Below are 21,777 nucleotides of genomic sequence, written 5' to 3'. Positions count from 1 at the left end.
TATGCAATATTTGTATGGATGCAGACACACTGTTTATTTGTAGAAAACATCGCATGCATCAGATGATTATTGTCGACAATGACATAAAGCATTGCACGCAGATGTCAGTGCGTTTTTCTTCTTCCCAGGTTTGACAGTGTTGTGGGGTTTGTTTTGATTACTTATTCGCAAGACCCAGAAGCAAAACACTGCAAAAAGGACAAAAATATATGTTGTACAGAACTGTTATCATTTTTCTGCTTCGGAAAAGTCGGGTATTTCCGGTTTCCGCAAGCAAGTGCTACGAATTACAAGTAATAAACCCACTAGCAATAAAATTAGGTTACAAAGGGAATCAAAACAAAACACACAAAAACGTCAAACCAGAGTTGAGGTTAGGCACCGTGCAAAGGTTTATTAAGAGCTGCCATAATAAATACAGATATTTGAAGATAGAATTAACAAAAGGGCGAATGTCGCAAGCGTAAACAAACCGAGTGAGGGTTGGTTTTCCTATGCTGGTCCAGCAAAAAATAACTCTCACCCGTTTTGTTCACATTTGCGACATTCGCCCTTTTGTTAATTCTATCTTCAATTAACAAAAGGGCGAATGTCGCAAGCGTAAACAAACCGAGTGAGAGTTGATTTTCCTATGCTGGCCCAGCAAAAATTAACTCTCACTCGTTTTGTTTACATTTGCGACATTCGCCCTTTTGTTAATTCTATCTAGAATTTATGCATGCATAAATTTGGGATCCGGAGTATTTCTAGATAGAATTAACAAAAGGGCGAATGTCGCAAATATAAGCAAAATGAGTGAGAGTTATTTTTTGCTAGACCAGCATAGGAAAATCAACCCTCACTCAGTTTGTTTACGCTTGCGACATTCGCCCTTTTGTTAATTATATCTTCATTTAACTTTCTCGATCTAATCTTTTATACCGCACTTTCCACCAAACTGGACTCAGCAGTTTGAAACTGCGATTGCACCTAACTGCGATCAAACTGCGACATACTGAAATTACTGTAGTCAGAGAGAGAAAGAGCAACAACTGCAATGTTGCTGTTGTTAACGTAGAGTACAAACTATCCCTTGGTGTTACCCAAATTGAAGGATTTCCGATTTACCGTGTATATAAACTTAAATAAACACTTTGCCTTTTGTCATCATTCGTACCGCACGTATTTTACTTTAGATCGCGTATATATCACAGCCTCTGATTTCCTTATAGGTTATGTGCCCAGCATAGCCCGAGCCTCGTTTTTTTCGGATAGTTTACGCGGCGGAACGTGTTAAGACGCAATAGGATTTTTTTCCTTTTCGCTGCGAGTGGCAATAATTTTGCGTACGGTAAAGGCAGTGGTTTTGTTTCTCATTGCTGCTTGTTTTGTTTAATTCAGCAGAGATGGAGGAGGATAGAAAAGTGTATCTTTTCGACGGCACAAACTTTAACAACTGGTGTTTCCGGATGGAGATCCACTTGGAGGAGCTGGATCTCGTAGAGTGCATCCGCTCAGAAGTGGAGGATATTCCAGAACTCCGTATTTCGCCATCGGATGCTGCTGAAGTTAAGCAGGAAAAAGAGAGAAATTTGCAGGAAAGGAAAAGGAAGAACGTCAAGTGTAAGTCGGTGCTGGTTCGCAATATTGCTGATTCACAGCTGGAATGTATTAAAGGAAAGCGAACTCCACGTGAAATTTGGACAACGCTTGAAACAACATTCGCTCGGAAAGGCATCTCCGGACAGTTTTATCTACTTAAACGATTGTTGGCTATGAAGTTTATTGACACCGAGTTTATTACATGCGCATCTGCTCCAGTTTGAACGAATGGTGCGGGATTTGGAATCGGCCGGTATTAAACTGCAGGAGCAATTGGTGATATTTTTCCTTCTTCAAACGATGCCACATTCATATGGCCAGCTTGTAGTAGTGTTAGAAACTCTATCGGTAGAACAATGTACCCTCGAGTTCGTTAAAGCTCGCTTGTTAAGTGAGAGTATTAAACGGGAGAAATTGACGATAGTGCTGGAAATGTTGAATCGACAGCTTTTGCAGGGAAAAGTGCGAAATCGAATTTTAAATGTTTTTTGTGTGGGAAATGTCCCCAGCGGTTGAATTCCGGTACCACAAAGAACGAGAGAAAGGAAAAAGCGCGTGTCAGTGAGTGGGAAGTTACGTTTGGTATCGGTATCGTAGTGATAAGGCATTCAAATGGATCTTAGACTCCGGAGCATCAGATCACATGATTAGTTGCAGTGAATACCTCCGAAACGTAGAAAAACTTACAAAACCAGTGATGATTAAGGTTGCGTCTGGTCAAGTTCTTCACCCAGGTAACCAATAAGCATTTCCAATGCAATTTAAAAGCAAGCCAATAAGCATTTAAGTTGCCTTAAATGCTACTTAAATGCTATTTTGGCAAAATATGCGGCTACTTTACTGCTAGCCCTTTTATAGTGCTGACAATGCCATTTTGCAGCTAGTTACCAACAAGAAGAATTTAAATAGAATTGTAGATGCCAATTTACAACAGTTATGCAGTCAAAAAGCTGATAAACAACAACCTGCAGTATAAAACGCCAGGGATGCTAATAAACGACAGATTTACTGCTTATTTTAATGCTTATTGGTTACCTGGGCAGTGTCATCATAAAGGAAAAGTTGACATGGTGGCTCATATCGGAAAACGTCGCTTAAAGTGCGTGGTCAATAACGTATTATTTGTGCCGGAACTTAATTATAATCTTTTTTCGATCCGTCGCGTGGGAGAACTGGGAATGGAAGTAAAATTTTCGGAGAACACGGCCATTATCACTCGAAATGGTGAGGTAGTATGCACCGGTCGTCGATTGGATCGACTTTATGAACTAGATGTTGATGTACAGTTGCCAAGCGATGCAGTGTTAGTGACGCAGAAAACGATTAATAGTGTCGAGTTGTGGCATAGAAGATACGGCCACATAGGAAAAAGTGGACTGGTGAAGCTGCTAAGTGCGAATATGGTGAAAGGTATATCGCTAAACAAGGAAGATGTACTCGGTGGTGGTGTGTGTGGTCCTTGTATGGAAGGCAAGCAGGCACGTAGGTCATTTCAGGATATGAATCTTCCCCGGAGTTCTAGACCACTCGAGTTAATACATAGCGACGTCTGCGGTGCAATCACCCCTGCGACTTGGAACGGTAAGCGCTATTTAGTTACCTTTACAGACGATTACACTCATTTTTGTGTTGTTTACATTCTGAACACTAAAGATGAAGTACTAGATTGTTTCAAAACATATGTAGCTATGGCGGAAGCCCATTTCGACAGCAGTGTTAGCCGTTTGCGCTGTGACAACGGCGGCGAATATGTGGGGAAAGCGTTCGCTGACTTTTGCAGAACCAAAGGCATCCAGGTAGAATTCACAGTTCCCTATACGCCACAGCAGAATGGGGTCAGTGAACGGCTAAATCGCACAATTCTAGACAAAGCTAGAGCGATGATAGCGGATTCCAGTCTGAATCGTAATATGTGGAATGAAGCAGTATATGCGGCAGTGTATCTGATCAATAGGAGTCCAACAGCTGCGCTGACATCGGATAAAACTCCTTATGAGTTTTGGTTTGGACACAAGCCGGATATATCCAAGACGCGTATATTCGGGAGCAAAGCGTACAGTCTTGTTCCGAAAGAGAAAAGAAGCAAACTAGAATCGCGGAGCAAGGTCAGTTATTTCGTTGGTTACGGTGGTGGCGGATATCGTCTTTGGGATGGCAAGAAGATTTTTATTGCTCGTGACGTTGTGGTAGACGAGCAACCGTTACAATTGAGACGCATGGATGGGGATTCCGTGAATGATGGAAAAGCGGATACAAAATCGGATCATTATCAACTGTTTGGACCGTTTTCCTCTAATCCTATAAATGACGATTGTAGTCCGCCTGATGCAGGTGAAATGTATGGTCAGCCATCGGCAAGTAGACCATCGCCAGCAATAAATGATGACTCCGACAATGAAGAGTTTAGTGAAGCGGAAGGTGGATTGTTTAACGAGGATAATCAACATGTTGAAACTCGAGATACTGATGCGGGTGTCGATGTTCGTCGAAGTGAGCGAGTTCGAAAACGACCAGTGAAGCTGGATGATTATTTGTGCATCGCGTATGCCCTGAATGCCGAGACTTTTGTCGAAGATGTGCCTGAAACTATCGAAGAGCTGCGGAAATTGGAAGATTGGCCCGAATGGAAGAAGGCAATCGATAAGGAGATGACTTCTTTAGCTGAAAACGATACCTGGCAATTGGTAGATTTGCCTGAGAAATGCAAGCTGGTGGATTGTAAATGGGTTTTCCGACTGAAGCTAGCTCCTGATGGATCCGTGGAGAAACGTAAAGCCCGACTAGTTGCTAAAGGGTTTACGCAACGGTACGGTTTCGATTTTTCGGAGACGTATGCGCCTGTCGTTAGAATGGGAACCGTTCGCTCGATGCTTGCATTTGCAAATCAGCACGATTATTCTATCCATCAAATGGATGTGACATCCGCTTTCCTCAACGGCTCTTTAAACGAAAACATTTATATGCGTCAGCCGAAGGGATTTGAAGAAGGGGACAAGGTGTGCAAGCTCAACAAATCTCTTTACGGGCTGAGGCAGGCTTCCAAGACTTGGAACGATCGTTTCAATGACTTTATTAAACGGTGTGATTTCCAGCGATGTGACGGCGACAACTGTCTGTATGTTCGTCGAAACAAATCAGGTCCAGTATTTCTGTTGCTCTATGTGGACGACCTGTTGCTTATTGCGAAGGATGTCAATGAGATAATGCTAGTTAAACGACTGCTACGGATGGAGTTTGTTGTATCTTGCGAACAGGCAGGGGACGTGATATTAGCCGAACATCAACTAGTTATCCCAAGTAACAATCCAATAGCAAATTGGTCTTATTCATTTCTTATAGTAGTTTTATCAGAGCATTTCAAAGTCTGTTAGGTTTTATAATGTTCCTCCTCAAGTGAATTTTATCTTATTTGACTAACATTTCTGAAGTATGACTGAAGGAGACTTGAAGAATCACCCATAAAACTAAATTATCAATAAGTGTAATTCACCTTATAAGGGGTTTTAAAGGATACTTCATTTTTGCTTAAAAACGACGCTCCTTAAAACTTAACAATAGTTTTGACAAAAACTTATGACATTCTTCTGCAAGATTCGTTTATCTTAACAATACTGCCATAAAACTCTTGTAAAATCGTATATTCTTGAAAGAGAAATTATACTCTTGAATAAGAACATTCTAACGTAAACAACTAATCTGTCAAAATGGGCGCCTGAACCTGGAGAAAATTGAAGAATACAGATCTTTTAAACGAAAGTTAAGCGAAAATCTGTGTAATATTTTGAAAACTCTTTCATATGAACAATCAGCGAAGACACAGAACAATAAAGATCTCAGGACTAACTGAACTGGGGAAGGACAGTGCCGGTAATGATGCATTTGCCAGAGGCGGTGTCGGTTTCCTCTCCTTTCGTATTTTTTAAACTAAATATAGAGTTCATAAGTCAGATGTCTTTGTATGGAAAATGTTTGAAGGCACTGAAGCAATTGAAGCATAATTTTTAAAACAGTTGTACCAATACCAATTGTAAATTAAACGCTTGGAACTGTCGTGCAGTCCAAACAGCACAAACAACACGTTACGTCGATACTTCGTTGATGTTTTCTTTGTTTATACTAGAATGGTTATCTTGCAAAAACTTGGTGCCCTCAAGTAATTCAAACAATTCTTATTCAAGCGCAACTTGTCTTCTTCAAGAATACAATAAGTATTGATGAACTTATCGCGCTCTTGGAAAAATTTTCTTTGGTTTGTGCAAGAAATGTTAGTCTAATAAGCGCTTTCGGGTTGATTTGGATAAAACCATTGAAAAAATGGCGAACAGGGCTATTTTGATTACTTTTGAAATTGTAGTCAATTGCATATGGGTGCTTATAAATATGGTATTATGCAATACTATTAGTGATCTTATCTTTTTAAATAAATATTTAGACATATAAAAGCCTTTTTGTCACAATTAGTTAAAAATTTGGTAGCTATCAACTTCTTCATTATATCATTAATTTTTTTTATTAATTTAATTTTTCAATAATCTAGCAAAAATAACTGGCGCGTTAAAATATTCCAACTTTCAAGTCACAAAACATCGACAAACCGAGCGTGGCATGAAAAATTTCTCATTTATGAGCAACAAAGCGGTTGCTTTTATCACCATTTTTATTTTCAACTTTCATTTATACCCATTTCGAAATAGCAATATCTGTGAATGCTTATAGCTTATAGCTCTTGTTCAATTTAAAACATTTAAGGCTGTGAGAAGTGTATGATGTCTTGCAAGTGTTCTTTGAAGAGACAACCATAAAATCATCAACACTTGTGGCAGTTTTCTTTTTGTTTCTAGCGACTCTTGGAAGTCATTATAAATAGATATCGATAAGAATTACAAGTTTTAAAAGGATCTTTGGAAATTTTCTTGAGAATCTTCTTTAGTGTGGGCCTCCCTCGGCCTATAAGGGTTTTATGGCTGTTTTATCGCAGTTTTGTAGAATTACAAGTTTTGAGATCGGGTTTAAGCAGCAAATGCTGGAAACCTCTTCAAGTGCACCTTAAAATTGAAATTGTTACTTGGGATGCTAACGCGAATAATCGAATTAAAACTATAACGTATATTTAGTAAAAGATATGATTTATCACGCTAACAGCAACTTTTATATGTAAGTCGTTTGACGGCTGATCGGCTTCTGTCGCAGTGACAGCGTAGCTGTCAGGAAGAGCCCAGTGATGAAACGGAACGAGCAATGACGTGCTCCCAGTTCTGCTCCAGTTGCCTTCAACATCTCCCCTTTAAGAGCGATGGTACACGTTCAAGCGCGGGGGTGCTCTTCTAGTCCTCAGAGAACGTCGTGGTTGGTGTACCAAAGGAGTGCTAGCGATAGGAGGTTGATGACTGGTTAGGAACGGTTGTTGAATGAAGTTCGCCCAAATCTGCGGGGCGCACCTGGCTTATCGGGACCGTTGGTGGTGGTGGTGATATGGACGGGATGTGCCGATCTACCTCCGCACTCTTCGTAACTGCAGACGCAATTTCAGACGTAGTGGGTTGCACTGACGCAGCTGTACTCGGCAACTTCCAAGCTTCCAGCAATACATCCAAAGGAAGCTGGTATTTAGATTTATTAAATGCACTTCCAGTACGTGGCGATGAACGGCTCCTTAACTGGTTCACATGTGATCGCACTAAGCGACGCTTTTCTGTCTCCACGTTATTTTATACGTGACTTTCCCAATTCGTTCTACGATGGTACCAGGAACCCACGACCAAGTATTTCGACTGTAAATCTTGACGTACACAGCATCCCTTTTGTTGAAGGATCGACTGCTTTCGTGTTGGTCTACTTCCTTGAATAGTTGCTGGCGATCTGCTGGTGGTCGTAGCAAATCGAGATGGGTTCGGATTCGACGTCCAAACAAAGCTTCTGATGGCGATACTCCATTCGGTGCATACGGATTTGGAGTACTTCGGTACGTCAGCAAAAACAAATCTAATGCTTCTTGTAGTGGGCCTTTCCCTTCTTGAATCTTTTTAATTCCTCTTTTAAACGTATCGACAAACCTTTCCACCATCCCGTTAGACTGTGGGTGGAAAGGTGCCGTGGTGATGTGTTCGATGCCATTCAGGATACAGAACTGTGCAAACTCTGCGCTTTTAAACTGGGTACCGTTATCAGATACTAACAGCTCCGGCATGCCTAGCCGTGCGAAAAGACTTCGCAAAATCTTGATGGTAGCTGTAGTTAAGATACGGTTTGTTTGCACTATCTCGGGCCACTTGGAGAAGGAGTCCACTACCAGTAGAAAATAGTCCCCGTCGACTGGTCCAGCGTAATCAATATGCACTCGCTGCCATGGCCGTTGCGGCTTTGGCCAAGGTACAGGTGAAACACGAGGTGATGACTTTGCAGCAAGTGCGCATTGCGAACACGCTTTCACCATTTGTTCAATTTCAGCGTCTATCGCCGGCCAGTAGACATAACTTCGAGCGATGGCCTTCATTCTTCCCACTCCAGGATGACCGATATGCAGTTGGTTTAGACAGCGCATACGTAACTGAGTTGGAAGGACAAGTCTCTCTCCGAAAAGTACACATCCTTGTACGGTCGTGAGCGATTCTCGACGGTTATAGAATTGCTGTAACTCACGATTGGATGTGATGGCCTGCTTGGCTGGCCAGCCTTGATGGATGTACTGAACCACCTTGCTGAGTATCGGATTGCTCCGCGTACCATGCTGAACTTCTCTGAAATGGAGCGGAAAGACGTTGAGGGAATCGAAAGCTACTAACCCAACATCCTTTTCGAGGGTGACAGCTGCGATGACATAATCCTCATCCAACCGAACATGTTGGTTTATAAGCCGAGACAGCACATCGACGTGACCGAACTTCTCTGTGGCCACGTATTCGATCGTAAAGTCATACATGAGCAGCATCAAGGCCCACCGTTGCAATCTATTGGCGGTATACACGGGAATACCTTTCTTTGACCCAAAAATACGAAGCAACGGTGCGTGGTCAGTTTGTAACCGGAATTTGCGGCCGAAAATCATGCGATGAAACTTCGTGACCGCAAATAAGCTAAGCCCTCTCGATCAGGTTGACTATAATTCCGCTCTGCTGGGGCGAGGGATCTGGATGCATGTTGGATAACTCGCATTGACCCATCGGGAAAACGGTGACTAATCGTGGCTCCCAAGCCAACGGAGGACGCATCAGCAGCAACGATAATTTCCAACTCCGGGTTATAATGCGTTAAGAGCAGGTCCGACGAAAGGATTTCTTTAAATTTGTCGAACACTGATTGACACGCCGATGTCCACTTAAACTTTGTGCCTGCCTTCAGTAGCTCGTCCAACGGGAACCGTAGAGCGCGCATGTTAGGCACAAACTTGCCGTAATAGTTAACGGCTCCTAGAAAAGCACGAACGCCGGACACGTCGACAGGAGGAGGCATTTGCCTAATTGCGGCAACCTTAGCAGGGTCCGGCCGAACACCATGTTGATCCATCAGATGCCCCAGATACTCAATCTGACGAGAGCCAAACGAGCACTTCTCCAACCGGATGGTAAACCCAAACTCTTGTAGACGCTCGAATAGTGCTTTCAGATTCTCCCAGTGCTCTTCTTCATTGCGGCCGCCTACGATGATGTCATCGAGGTAACCGCTCGTGTGCTGCAGACCTGCTAGCATTGCATCGACGACTTGCTGAAACGCTCCCGGTGCTGCTTTCACTCCAGGCGCCAAACGATTTACCTTGAAGATGCCCCTGTGGGTATTAATAGCCAGGAGTTTACTGGTGGCTTCGTCGACTTCCAGCTGAAGGTAGGACTCGGACATATCAACAATGCTAAACACCTTGCAATGAGCCAGCTTCACAAAAATGTCCTGGGGAAGCGGTAGCGGATACTGGTGTGGTTGTAAAGCCTCATTTAAACCAGTGGAGTAGTCTCCGCAAATTCGTATGCTGCCGTTTGCTTTCCGGACCACTACTATCGGAGCTGCCCACTCAGAGTAATCTACTGGTGTTATTATATTCATGCTCTCCAACCGATGCAACTCATCGTCTACTGCGCTGTACATAGCGTACGCCACCGGACGTTTAGGACTAAAAACTGGCATTTGATCTGGCTTTAATTCGAGCTTCACTGTAGTTTTTATACATTTACCTAGCTCGGTACTAAAAACTTGTGGATACTGCGCCTTAAGACGATCCGCTAAGGATGGAGAAACGGAAACTACGTTGCAAAATGCATTCATCGGAACCGAATCTAGATGGAATGCCTCGATTAAGTCAAGTCCTAAGATATGTAAATCTTTTTCCGCGACGAAAATCGTGCCTACGTGTGTTACCCCGTTAACACTTATTGAACAGTCGAACTGTGACACCAGCTTGAGTGGGTCACCCGAGGCTGCTTTGGCATTCACTGACGGTGGCTTTACTTGCGGTCGTCCTAGCTGCTTCCATGTTTGTACGGATATGACACTAATGTCTGAAGCGGTATCAAACTGCATCCGAACGGACACACCATTTAACATAACGGGAATAAACTTTCTTCTACCCCGCACCATGTCAACTGATACTCGGACGGTCTTCGTATCTACCGTCACGCGCTGGGACTTCCGTTTGTAGTTCGGACGACTCTTCCGTGCACTTCCACAATAGCCTTCTTTGTGGCCGTAACGCTTGCAATCGGAACACTGATGATTTCTGTATGTACAGTCCCGACTAAAATGCATTAACCCGCATGTCCAACATGGACCGGTTGGCCTTTTCTCCATACTGGACGAATACTGCTTCGGCGAATTGTCCTTCTTCGCTACCGACTGTTTCCGGAACTTATGGAATTTCTGCTGTCTTCCGCTGATGACGTTGACCGCATTCGAACTGCCCTCGATCATAGCCGTATCATGACGTAGATTCATTAACCGTTGGCATTCGGTTGACAACTGCTCCAAGGTGACATCTCCTCTTTCTTCGATCTTGCTAAGTAAACGGGTGCGAATCTCAGCATCACTTTCAGCTTTCAACCCGCACACGAACATCAAAGACTTAAATTCCTCCTCTGACAGTTTCGCCAATTCGAATTGTACACAGCTCTTATTAACACGACAAGCGTAAGACAGGTAGTCCTCCGTTGGAGCCTTTGCGGTCTGCAAACACCGGTAACGCTTACTAACCATTGATTCCGCTGCTCCAAACAAAGCTTTCAGCTTTTCCACAACCTGGCTGAAGTTAAAATCCTTGGGAGCCTTTGGCAGAATAAAACTAACGAAGCGTTCATGCTCGGCTGCTCCCAACTTCCGGACCAATAACCTCACTTTTGTTGCGTCATCTAACCTTGCAGCATCCTTTGCGAACAACTCATCATACCGCGAGAACCATGCCGCGAACGTTACACCTTCCTCAATGTCATATCGAAATTCCTTGATATTAGCAGCGACCGAATCAAGGATCGTTTCCGGGCTCTCCGGAACCTGCAGTCTGATATTCTGGATCGCCTCTCTATTCTGCTGCATGAACAATCGCTGATGTTCCTGTGCTTCACGTTGGCTAGCAATAAGCTGATTCGTGACACTTTGCTGCTGCTGGAGCTGCTGAAGAACCTGCAGAATAAGTGTTTCCACCGGAATCTGCTGTTGCTGATCCATGCCTTTTGTAGGTTATACTACCGCGTGGGAAACCGTGATTTTTTTCCTTGCGATTTTTTTCACTACGCGAGCGAACTGAAACCACGAACCCGAGTCGCCACTGTTGTATCTTGCGAACAGGCAGGGGACGTGATATTAGCCGAACATCAAGTAGTTATGCTAACGCGAATAATCGAATTAAAACTATAACGTATATTTAGTAAAAGATATGATTTATCACGCTAACAGCAACTTTTATATGTAAGTCGTTTGACGGCTGATCGGCTTCTGTCGCAGTGACAGCGTAGCTGTCAGGAAGAGCCCAGTGATGAAACAGGGAACGAGCAATGACGTGCTCCCAGTTCTGCTCCAGTTGCCTTCAACAGAGTTCAAAATGCAAGACCTTTTTTTTTTTTTTAACGAGTAGGGAAATCTGCTATCAGACACCTGAAAAGACAGCTCACCCAAGTAACCACAAGCATTAATGCATAACCCCATATTGGCTGTAGCTCGGCATCGCTAATACCAGACAGCGGTATATCAGCAATTCGCATGGTTAAAACTTTTGTATAAACATTGCTAATGCGTTTAAGCATTATCGTAAATTAGCATTATTAAAAACACTATTTGCGTATATAATGTTACAATATGTTGCTTACAAGCTTTAGGACAAATCTTTAAAACGTACCGTAAATGTTAATAAAATGCTTATACCTGACTTCGTTTTTGCTTATTTACGGCCACTACTCATACTCTGTTTCACCTAACTGCTGCTGTCTTTTTTCAACCAATTGAATTCTAAAATCAACTACGAACGACGATTTAAGTACGACTAATTACAACCCACTCATCTATAACAGCTGTGGTTAAGATATCAAAGGCGCCAGCAAATGAACCATGCAGGGATACACGCACCCATCAGGTTCAAGTCTCATTAAAGGTAACATTTGAAATGCAAAAAAAAATCCATTCGTCGTAAATAATGCAGTAACGCATAGCTTGAGAAGCTGCTAGAACCAGCGGACTTAAAAAATAAATATGAAATATATTTATTTTTGTCTTTTGACACGCCGGCCGAATTGATGTTTTTATATTTTTTTCGCAAACAGGCTAAAAATAACGATATGTCGATAATGCAGGCGAAGTGATGTTTAATTCATGCCGTAATGGTGCTTTAGCAATTGCTATCATAATGCAGCTTTAATTTGACAATAGTGGGGCCCTTTTCCACTTTATTACTGCATTTATTGTACATGTAAGAAAATAATACATTATATGATATGCTTTGTAGCGCACTATAAAGCATTACAATTGAATTGATATAAAGCTTCGTGGTTACTTGGGCAGGGAGTGGGGTTTGGTATCCCGTGAAGATCGTGGAGATCCAGACCCACTAAAACCCTACTCGAGTCTCCAGCCTCAATCCCCCCTGGAACCACCTTATCGGTATTACTTCAGGGAGGGGCTATTGTGCTTAACGCACGCTCTTAGATAACTACTGGACTATGGTAGTTAGGCTGTTTATTCGCCGTTGATCGGCTTTCCAACGATTTTGTAGCTCAAGTACGATCTGGGTAGCAGCCGCATTGACCGCACCCCAGACGTCCGAGCTAGAACACATCCTTTGGACTAAGTTATCCGGAGTAGTGTCCTGTCCGCTAACTGCCATCATGTTGCTTCTCACGCCCTCGAAACGAGGGCATATGAAGAAAGCATGTTCTGCAGTTTCCTCAACGTCCGCGCATTCAGGACACTCGGGGGACTCCGCATGCCCAAATTTGTGCAGATACTGTCTAAAACAACCATGCCCTGACAGAATCTGTGTCAGGTGGAAGTTGACTTCGCCATGACGCCTGTTGACCCATCCGGATAGTTCCGGGATAAGTCTATGTGTCCACCGGCCTTTTGTGGAATCAGACCATGCCCGCTGCCATGTGATCATCGAGGCCGATCTTGTGGTACTCCGTATGCCTCTAGTTCCACGTTGGTTGAAGCACTCTACGTCCTCGCTGATGATGATACCAATAGGCATCATACCCGCTAAGACGCAGATTGCGTCATGTGAAACTGTGCGGTACGCACTCGCCACTCTTAAGCACATGAGACGATAGGTGCTTTCCAGCTTGGCTAGATAGCTTTTGGTACCTAACGCCGATGACCACACCGGCCCGCCATACTTGAGTATGGACTGGACCACGTTGGCTAAAAGCCTTCGCTTGCTGCCATATACCGCAGAGCTATTAGACATCATACGAGACAATGCCGAAATAGCTGTGGAAGCCTTCTTGCAGGCATAGTCGACGTGGCTCCCGAACTTGAGCTTGTCGTCGACCATGACTCCAAGGAGTTTTAAGAACCGCGTTGACGAAATAGTGCAGTCCCCGACACTGATATTTGCTTGCTGCACCGACTTGCGGTTGTTAACCACGATAACCTCCGTTTTATGATGCGCTAGGTCCAGTTTCCTGGATCGCATCCAATCTTCAACAATGCTTATAGAGTGAGCAGCCGTCAACTCAACCTCTCTGATAGATTCACCGTAGACTTCCAAGGTGATATCGTCCGCAAAGCCGACAATCGCCACCCCTACCGGAAACTTTAGCTTCAACACCTCGTCATACATGACGTTCCACAACACCGGGCCCAGTATGGAACCTTGCGGAACCCCTGAGGTGATTGGAACGCATTTCTGACCATCCTCCGTGTTGTAGCAATGCAAGACCTTGGAAATGCTTGTATGTTTCTGAATTTGCAGATTGATTATGACAAAGAAAAAGGAGTAATGAAGCTTAGTCAGCCACATTATGTGAATGCCGTGCTGAAACGGTTTGGCATGGAGGCGTGCAAGCCCTCAACAACCCCAATGGAAGCCGGTCTCCAACTCCTGAAAGCTGTCTCGCAAGAAAAGCTAGATAAACCTTATCGGGAGCTCATCGGCTGTCTTACTTACTTAGCAGTTACCTGTCGTCCGGATCTAAGTGCAGCGGTGTCGTATTTCAGCCAGTTCCAGTCTAACCCTTCGGAGCATGATTGGAAACATGTGAAAAGAATACTCCGGTATTTGAGAGGAACGCCGGATTATGGATTAGTCTACACCAGAAAAGAATTACCTTGTCGTCAGATCGTGAGTTTTGCTGATGCCAATTGGGCCACTGACATTAATGACCGTCATTCTGTGCCTGGATACCTTGTTCAAATTTACGGATCTACTACAGCTTGGAGTACCAGAAAGCAGAGAACCGTAGCACTTTCGTCAACCGAAGCCGAGTGCTGTGCGTTGGTAGATTGTATCTGTGATAGTTTGTGGATTTGTAAACTGTTCAACGAGTTAGCCATCTGGGATCAAAATGCGGCACAGATATTCGAGGACAATCAGTCTGCAATTGCTATCGCTCAGTCCGATGGTCCTTCAAAGAAGCTGAAGCATACTGACGTGAAACTACACTTCGTCAAAAAATGCGTTAAGGATGAAAAGGTGGATTTGTGGTATATTCCGTCAGCAGATCAACCAGCAGATATTCTCACCAAAGGCTTAACGCCAATGTTATTTAGCAAACATTGTTTGACCATGGGTATTAAGGCGTGATTGTTTGAGGAGGAGTGTTAACGTAGAGTACAAACTATCCCTTGGTGTTACCCAAATTGAAGGATTTCCGATTTACCGTATATATAAACTTAAATAAACACTTTGCCTTTTGTCATCATTCGTACCGCACGTATTTTACTTTAGATCGCGTATATATCACAGCCTCTGATTTCCTTATAGCTGTTTCGTTCCGACATATACATTGGCATTAGGGAAAATAATCCAGATTTAGCTGCCAGGCACAATAGCATAAAATTTATTCAGCTCTTAAACATCTAAATCTGGTAATTTTATCAAGCTTCGAGCTTGTTAATAGCTGCTTTTAAAGCTGCAATGAAGCTTTATAGAGGGTTTTGCGCACTTTTAAACAACCAGTTTGCACAATGCTGTCAATTCAATTTTTAGAACGAGAAATAGTTAAGGTACACCGGGGCAAGCGGGGCCTAAAAAATGCATAGTTTGGGTTAATTCCACTGTGTTTTCTATACCTATGATTATTTCAAAATTCTTTCAGCACAGAAATTCTTCAGTGGTATCACTTCGAAGGATTAATTACGAGAAAAGCTTATCAATTTACATGAAATGAATCTGGAGAATTTTCAAAATTATGGCGATAGGTCCCACTTGCCCCATTTACCGGGGCAAGTTGGACCTATATTCAAATTTGATTAAAAAGCATAAAATAATAGTCAATTGTGTAAGTTAAAATATAGCAATGTTAAAGCATTGCAAGAAGCAATCGAAAACAATATTTGTACGAAGGGTTCATTCAAAAATAGCGTAACAAAATCAGATAACAGCGGGCGACTTTATCTATACCTATAAAGAAGGATTTCTGTCTGTCTGTCTGTCTGTCTGTCTGTCTGTCTGTCTGTCTGTCTGTCTGTCTGTCTGTCTGTCTGTCTGTATTTTGTTCCTTATAGAATCGAAAACTACTGAACCAATCGGCGTGAAAATTTGCATGTAGAGGTTTTTGGGGCCAGGGAAGGTTTTAGTGATGGTTAGAGACCCCTCCCCCCACTAAGAGGGGGGGCTCCCATACAAATGAAACACAAATTTCTGCATAACTCGAGAACTAATCAAGCAAATAGAACCAAATTTGGCATGTGGGTGTTTTCGGTGACAAGAATTTATTCTAGGGTAATTTGAGACCCCTCCCCTCTTTATAAGGGGAATTATAACTCCTCTCCCCTTTAAGAGGGGGGGCTTCCATACAAATTTCCTCATAACTCGAGAACTAATCAAGCAAATGGAACCAAATTTGGCATGTGTGTGTTTTTGGAGACCAAAATTTTTTCTATGATGAATTGGGACCCCTCCCCACTTTAGGAGGGGGGGCTCCTATACAAGCGAAATACAAATTTCCTCATAACTCGAGAACTAATCAAGCAAATGGAACCAAATTTGGCATGTGAAGGTTTTCGAAGGCAAGAATATTTTCTATGATGAATTGGGACCCCTCCCTACTTTAGGAGGGGGGGCTCATATACAAGCGAAATACAAATTTCCTCATAACTCGAGAACTAATCAAGCAAATGGAACCAAATTTGGCATGTGAAGGTTTTCGAAGGCAAGAATATTTTCTATGATGAATTAGGCCCCTCCCCACTTTAAGAGGGGGGGCTCCTGTACAAATGAAATACAAATTTCCTCATAACTCGAGAACTAATCAAGCAAATGGAACCAAATTTGGCATGTGTGTGTTTTTGGAGACCAAAATTTTTTCTATGACGAATTGGGACCCCTCCCTACTTTAGGAGGGGGGGCTCCTATACAAGCGAAATACAAATTTCCTCATAACTCGAGAACTAATCAAGCAAATGGAACCAAATTTGGCATGTGAAGGTTTTCGAAGACAAGAATATTTTTTATGATGAATTGGGACACCTCCCCACTTTAGGAGGGGGAAGCTCCTATATAAGCTAAATATAAATTTCCTCATAACTCGAGAACTAATCAAGCAAATGGAACAAACTTTGGCATGTAGGTGTTTTTGGAGGCAAGATTTTTTTCTATGATGAATTAGGACCTCTCCTCACTTTAGTAGGGGGGGCTCCTATACAAATGAAATACAAATTTCCTCATAACTCGAGAACTAATCAAGCAAATAGAACCAAATTTGGCATGTGGAGGTTTTTGGAGGCAAAAACATTTTCTATGGTGAATTAGGACCCTTCCACACTTTAACAGAGGGGGCTTCTACACCAATGAAATACAAATCTATACCTATAAAGAAGGATTTCTGTCTGTCTGTCTGTCTGTCTGTCTGTCTGTCTGTCCTGTGTTCCTTATAGAATCAAAAACTACTGAACCAATCGGCGTGAAAATTTGCATGTAGAGGTTTTTGGGGCCAGGAAAGGTTTTAGTGATGGTTAGAGACCCCTCCCCCCACTAAGAGGGGGGGCTCCCATACAAATGAAACACAAATTTCTGCATAACTCGAGAACTATTGCTTGATTAGAACCAAATTTGGCATGTGGGTGTTTTCGGTGACAAGAATTTATTCTAGGGTAATTTGAGACCCCTCCCCTCTTTATAAGGGGAATTATAACTCCTCTCCCCTTTAAGAGGGGGGGTTTCCATACAAATTTCCTCATAACTCGAGAACTAATCAAGCAAATGGAACCAAATTTGGCATGTGAAAGTTTTCGAGGGCAAGAAAATTTTCTATGTTGAATTAGGACCCCTCCTCACTTTAAGAGGGGGGGCTCCTGTACAAATGAAATACCAATTTCCTCATAACTCGAGAACTAATCAAGCAAATGGAACCAAATTTGGCATGTGTGTGTTTTTGGAGACAAAATTTTTTTCTATGATGAATTGGGACCCCTCCCCACTGTAAGTGGGGGGGGCTCCTATACAAACGAAATACAAATTTCCTTATAACTCGAGAGCTAATCCAGCAAATGGAACCAAATTTGGCATGTAGGTGATTTTGGAGGCAAGAATTTTTTCTATGATGAATAAGAACCTCTCCCCACTTTAGGAGGGGGGGCTCCTATACAAATGAAATACAAATTTCCTCATAACTCGAGAACTAATCAAGCAAATAGAACCAAATTTGGCATGTGGGTGTTTTCGGTGACAAGAATTTATTCTATGGTAAATTGAGACCCCTCCCTCTTTATAAGGGGAATTGTAACTCCTCTCCCCTTTAAGAGGGGGGGGCTTCCATACAAATTTCCTCATAACTCGAGAACTAATCAAGCAAATGGAACCATATTTGGCATGTGGGTGTTTTTGGAGGCAACCATTTTTCCCATTATGAATTAGGACTTCTTACCTTTTTAGGAGGGGGGGGGGGCTCCCATTCAAACGAAATACAAATTTGCTCATAACTTTAGAACTAATCAAGCAAATGGAACCAAATTTGGCATGTGAGAGTTTTAGATGGCAGAATTTTTTTTTCTGTGGTGTATTACGACCCCTTTCCCTTTTAAGAGGGTGGGCTCCCATACAAATGAAATACAAATTTCCTTATAATTTGAGTACTAATCAAGCAAATGGAACCAAATTTAGCATGTAGGAGATTTTTCAGTCTTGAATTTATTTTATGATAGTTAGAGACCGACCTCTCACCCCTGTGGTAGGGAGATATGGACTCTCATACAAATAAAACAGAAATTTTTGCGAAACTCAAAAACTAATCCAACTCGAGAAATTCGAGACTCTTCCATAAAACATTAATCAATAACAAGACCACAAAAACTATCTATAGTAACACTAGATCATTCAGGACGAGCCGGTCGCGAGTGTTGCCGGTGACCCGCCGTCGGAAGCGCCGCCCACTGGGGGGCTTGCAAAACTCGAGATAGTGACAAAGATCATCCGAGATTCATGATTTATGTACAACACAGGTTAATTTGTGGCAATACGAAGTTTGTCGGGTCAGCTAGTAATTTATATAAAACACAGATCGTGAACAATTACGCTGTAAAGCATTATTGTAATGAAATCCCAGATAACACAAAATCGTAATAGAAAGTTCACATTAAATCGTTTTCATGTCAATTTCACATTGGAATTGCATAATGATTAGAGTATGTCGAATCGAAGTGAACAATAAGTTGTTTTGCTATATTTCACGCCATATAAGAACATATATGTACCAAAGTGGAGGCGATATACGTGCGAAAGCTTTGACAATTATTTGTAATTCTATTTTGCGTAGTTTTTATAAAACGCAACTAAATACTGCTGAATATATGATTAAGATATAATCAAATATTGCAATCGTCTATACTGCTTTATCCCAGATAACACAAAATCGTAATAGAAAGTTCACATTAAATCGTTTTCATGTTCATTTCACATTGGAATTGTATAATGATTAGAGTATGTCAAATCGAAGTGAACAATAAGTTGTTTTGCAGTTGTGCGTGCCTTCATATACAATTCATGACTGTGAAGTATCCCAGTAAACCCTTTGGTTTGTATATCTCGTTTGCAACTGAGGTATACGAAATCATATCTGAACGAAAAAGTTATATTTCACGCCATATAAGAACATATATGTACCAAAGTGGAGGCGATATACGTGCGAAAATTTTGACAACTATTTGTAATTCTATTTTGCGCAGTTTTTATAGCACGCAACTAAATACTCCTGAATATATGATTAAGATATAATCAAATATTGCAATTGTCTATCCTGCTTTATAATTCACAGTCATGAATTGTATATGAAGACACGCACAACTGCAAAACAACTTATTGTTCACTTCGATTTGACATACTCTAATCATTATACAATTCCAATGTGAAATGAACATGAAAACGATTTAATGTGAACTTTCTATTACGATTTTGTGTTATCTGGGATAAAGCAGTATAGACGATTGCAATATTTGATTATATCTTAATCATATATTCAGCAGTATTCAGTTGCGTTTTATAAAAACTACGCAAAATAGAATTACAAATAATTGTCAAAGCTTTCGCACGTATATCGCCTCCACTTTGGTACATATATGTTCTTATATGGCGTGAAATATAACTTTTTCATTCTGATATGATTTCGTATATCTCAGTTGCAATCGAGATATACAAACCAAATGGTTTACTGGGATGTAGTTGAATATGTCGTTGTATCCAATTCTTGCGAGACGTAATTTAAGATTAACCATTGTTTAATAACTCCAAAATACGATTATGATCTTTTTGTTCTACCATGCCCAATTCGGTAGAGCTACTCATAAGAGATAGTTATGTTATAATAACCACAATACTTTATTGTTTCAGTTCCAGTTACAGATTTGCTTAATTATATCAAATTTGACTTTCCAAATTCAATTAACACCGTTTAGGTGTAACCAAAATGTGACCAAACTGTTTGTTCCCTCACAAGCTGTGCATATGGGCTTCTTTTTTGGGGCCCCTTGGTTTAGTCCTTTTCGGTTTTATTTTAAAGCTTTACTGGTATAAATATTATGTAATTGAACTGAAAATGTTCGATAGTTCATCTAAAAAATGTATTAAGACCAAGGGGTCGGCCACTCGGCACAGCCGTTTTTATGTTAGACGACTTGAAACGAGCCGAACTGTGTCGGTGCTGTACCGAAAGTGCCGAACTGCAAGATTTGTTAAATTCGTTAAAATCTGATAGATCTGGCAACCTTGCGAGATGATTTTGACAACTGGCAGTGCTCCCATTTCATATGTAAAATTGAACCGGAGGTGTGTAAAGCCCTATAAATGTTATTTTTATAAGGCTTTAGAGGAGTGCCGCTTGATATCTCTGCAGTGCCGGGGCACTATGTGCTGAGTGTCCGACCCCTTGATTAAGACAGGAAGTTTTGTCCTGAAACACTTTATTTTTAATAGGTCCCACTTGCCCCGGGTGCTTTGAAGTGCCGACCTTATTTAGACCCATTTTTTTAATCCCGTTTGTTAATTTAAACAACTAGTTTTCGGGTGTAATTTGTGAATACACTCATTATGTTTACCTACCGTCAGAAAAACATGTACTTTTACGTAAAGCCTGTGGCCAAAATATCATTTATAGAAAGGTGCGTCAAACTTATAACGCAAATTGAAAATAACGCTCAAATTTAAAGTCCAATTTTGATGTTTGGAATAGCTGTTATAAATAATCTATAATTTTAATACATGCGTTTGAGCTGTATCTTTCATTTATAGAAAGGTTCCGTTGGAGAAAATGAGGTTGAAGAGAGTTATGAGCTCCCCCAGTAAACCATTTGGTTTGTATATCTCGATTGCAACAGTATAATCAATATATATGGAATGCCAATGTCGCTGCAGTGCGCGTGGTAAACATCACACATGTTCAGATAATGTATTTACATTATATATGCATATGTGTGTGTGCCTGAGATTCATCAAAAGGGGAATCTCATTGTCAAACTTTGACAACCAGTTTAAAATTTCAAATATGGCTGCCAAGTAATGTGATTGGAAACTTCGCTTGCTTCAAATTTCTAAAAAACGGTGCAAAAGGGCGCAGTTGTTGGATTCAATTCATCCGTGCGAGATGATATTGACAACTGGCAGTGCTCCCATTTCATATGTAAATTTGAACCGGAGGTGTGTAAAGCCCTATAAATGTTATTTTATAAGGCTTTAGAGGTGTGCCGTTTGATATCTCTGCAGTGCCGGGGCACTATAGATCATTACATGGGAGCTCCTAACCACACTTTTTTGACAGCACTTGGTGGTTTGTTTACATGGTGTTAAATTTTGAATTGTGTTTTCTATCTTTGTCTGGCACATAATGATAAAAATTTATAGTTTTTATTTAAGAGAAAGTGCCGTACATGCATTTTACAAAAACTGATGCAGTAATCCTTCACGAAATTTCAAATCGAAACTGCTGCTGCTTTTTGTCACAAAACATGTAAATAAACCACCAAGTGGTGTCATTTGACGGAAAAATGACGTCATCGCAAAATGATCTATATGCTGAGTGTCCGACCCCTTGCAATGTTTACATTTTTACACTCGAACAACAAACAATCATGAATGTATCC

General features: G+C 41.5%; 1 protein-coding gene across 1 annotated transcript; it reads right to left on the bottom strand.

Annotated features, from left to right (window-relative positions):
* Nucleotides 1–6,947: 6,947 nt before the first annotated feature.
* On the bottom strand, nt 6,948–11,226 carry LOC128745679 (uncharacterized protein K02A2.6-like). Its single transcript, XM_053842757.1, has 4 exons — nt 8,732–11,226; nt 8,364–8,528; nt 8,221–8,318; nt 6,948–7,093 (listed from the first exon to the last, which is right to left on the bottom strand). Exons 1-4 carry the CDS (start codon nt 11,224–11,226, stop codon nt 6,948–6,950), a joined length of 2,904 nt encoding a protein of 967 aa, XP_053698732.1.
* Between the last annotated feature and the right edge of the window lie 10,551 nt (nt 11,227–21,777).

The sequence above is a fragment of the Sabethes cyaneus genome, chromosome 1, assembly GCF_943734655.1.
Source record: "Sabethes cyaneus chromosome 1, idSabCyanKW18_F2, whole genome shotgun sequence".
NCBI classification, from domain to species: domain Eukaryota; kingdom Metazoa; phylum Arthropoda; class Insecta; order Diptera; family Culicidae; genus Sabethes; species Sabethes cyaneus.
Note: the sequence above shows the minus strand (reverse complement) of the source record. Positions and strands in the feature narration are given on the sequence as shown.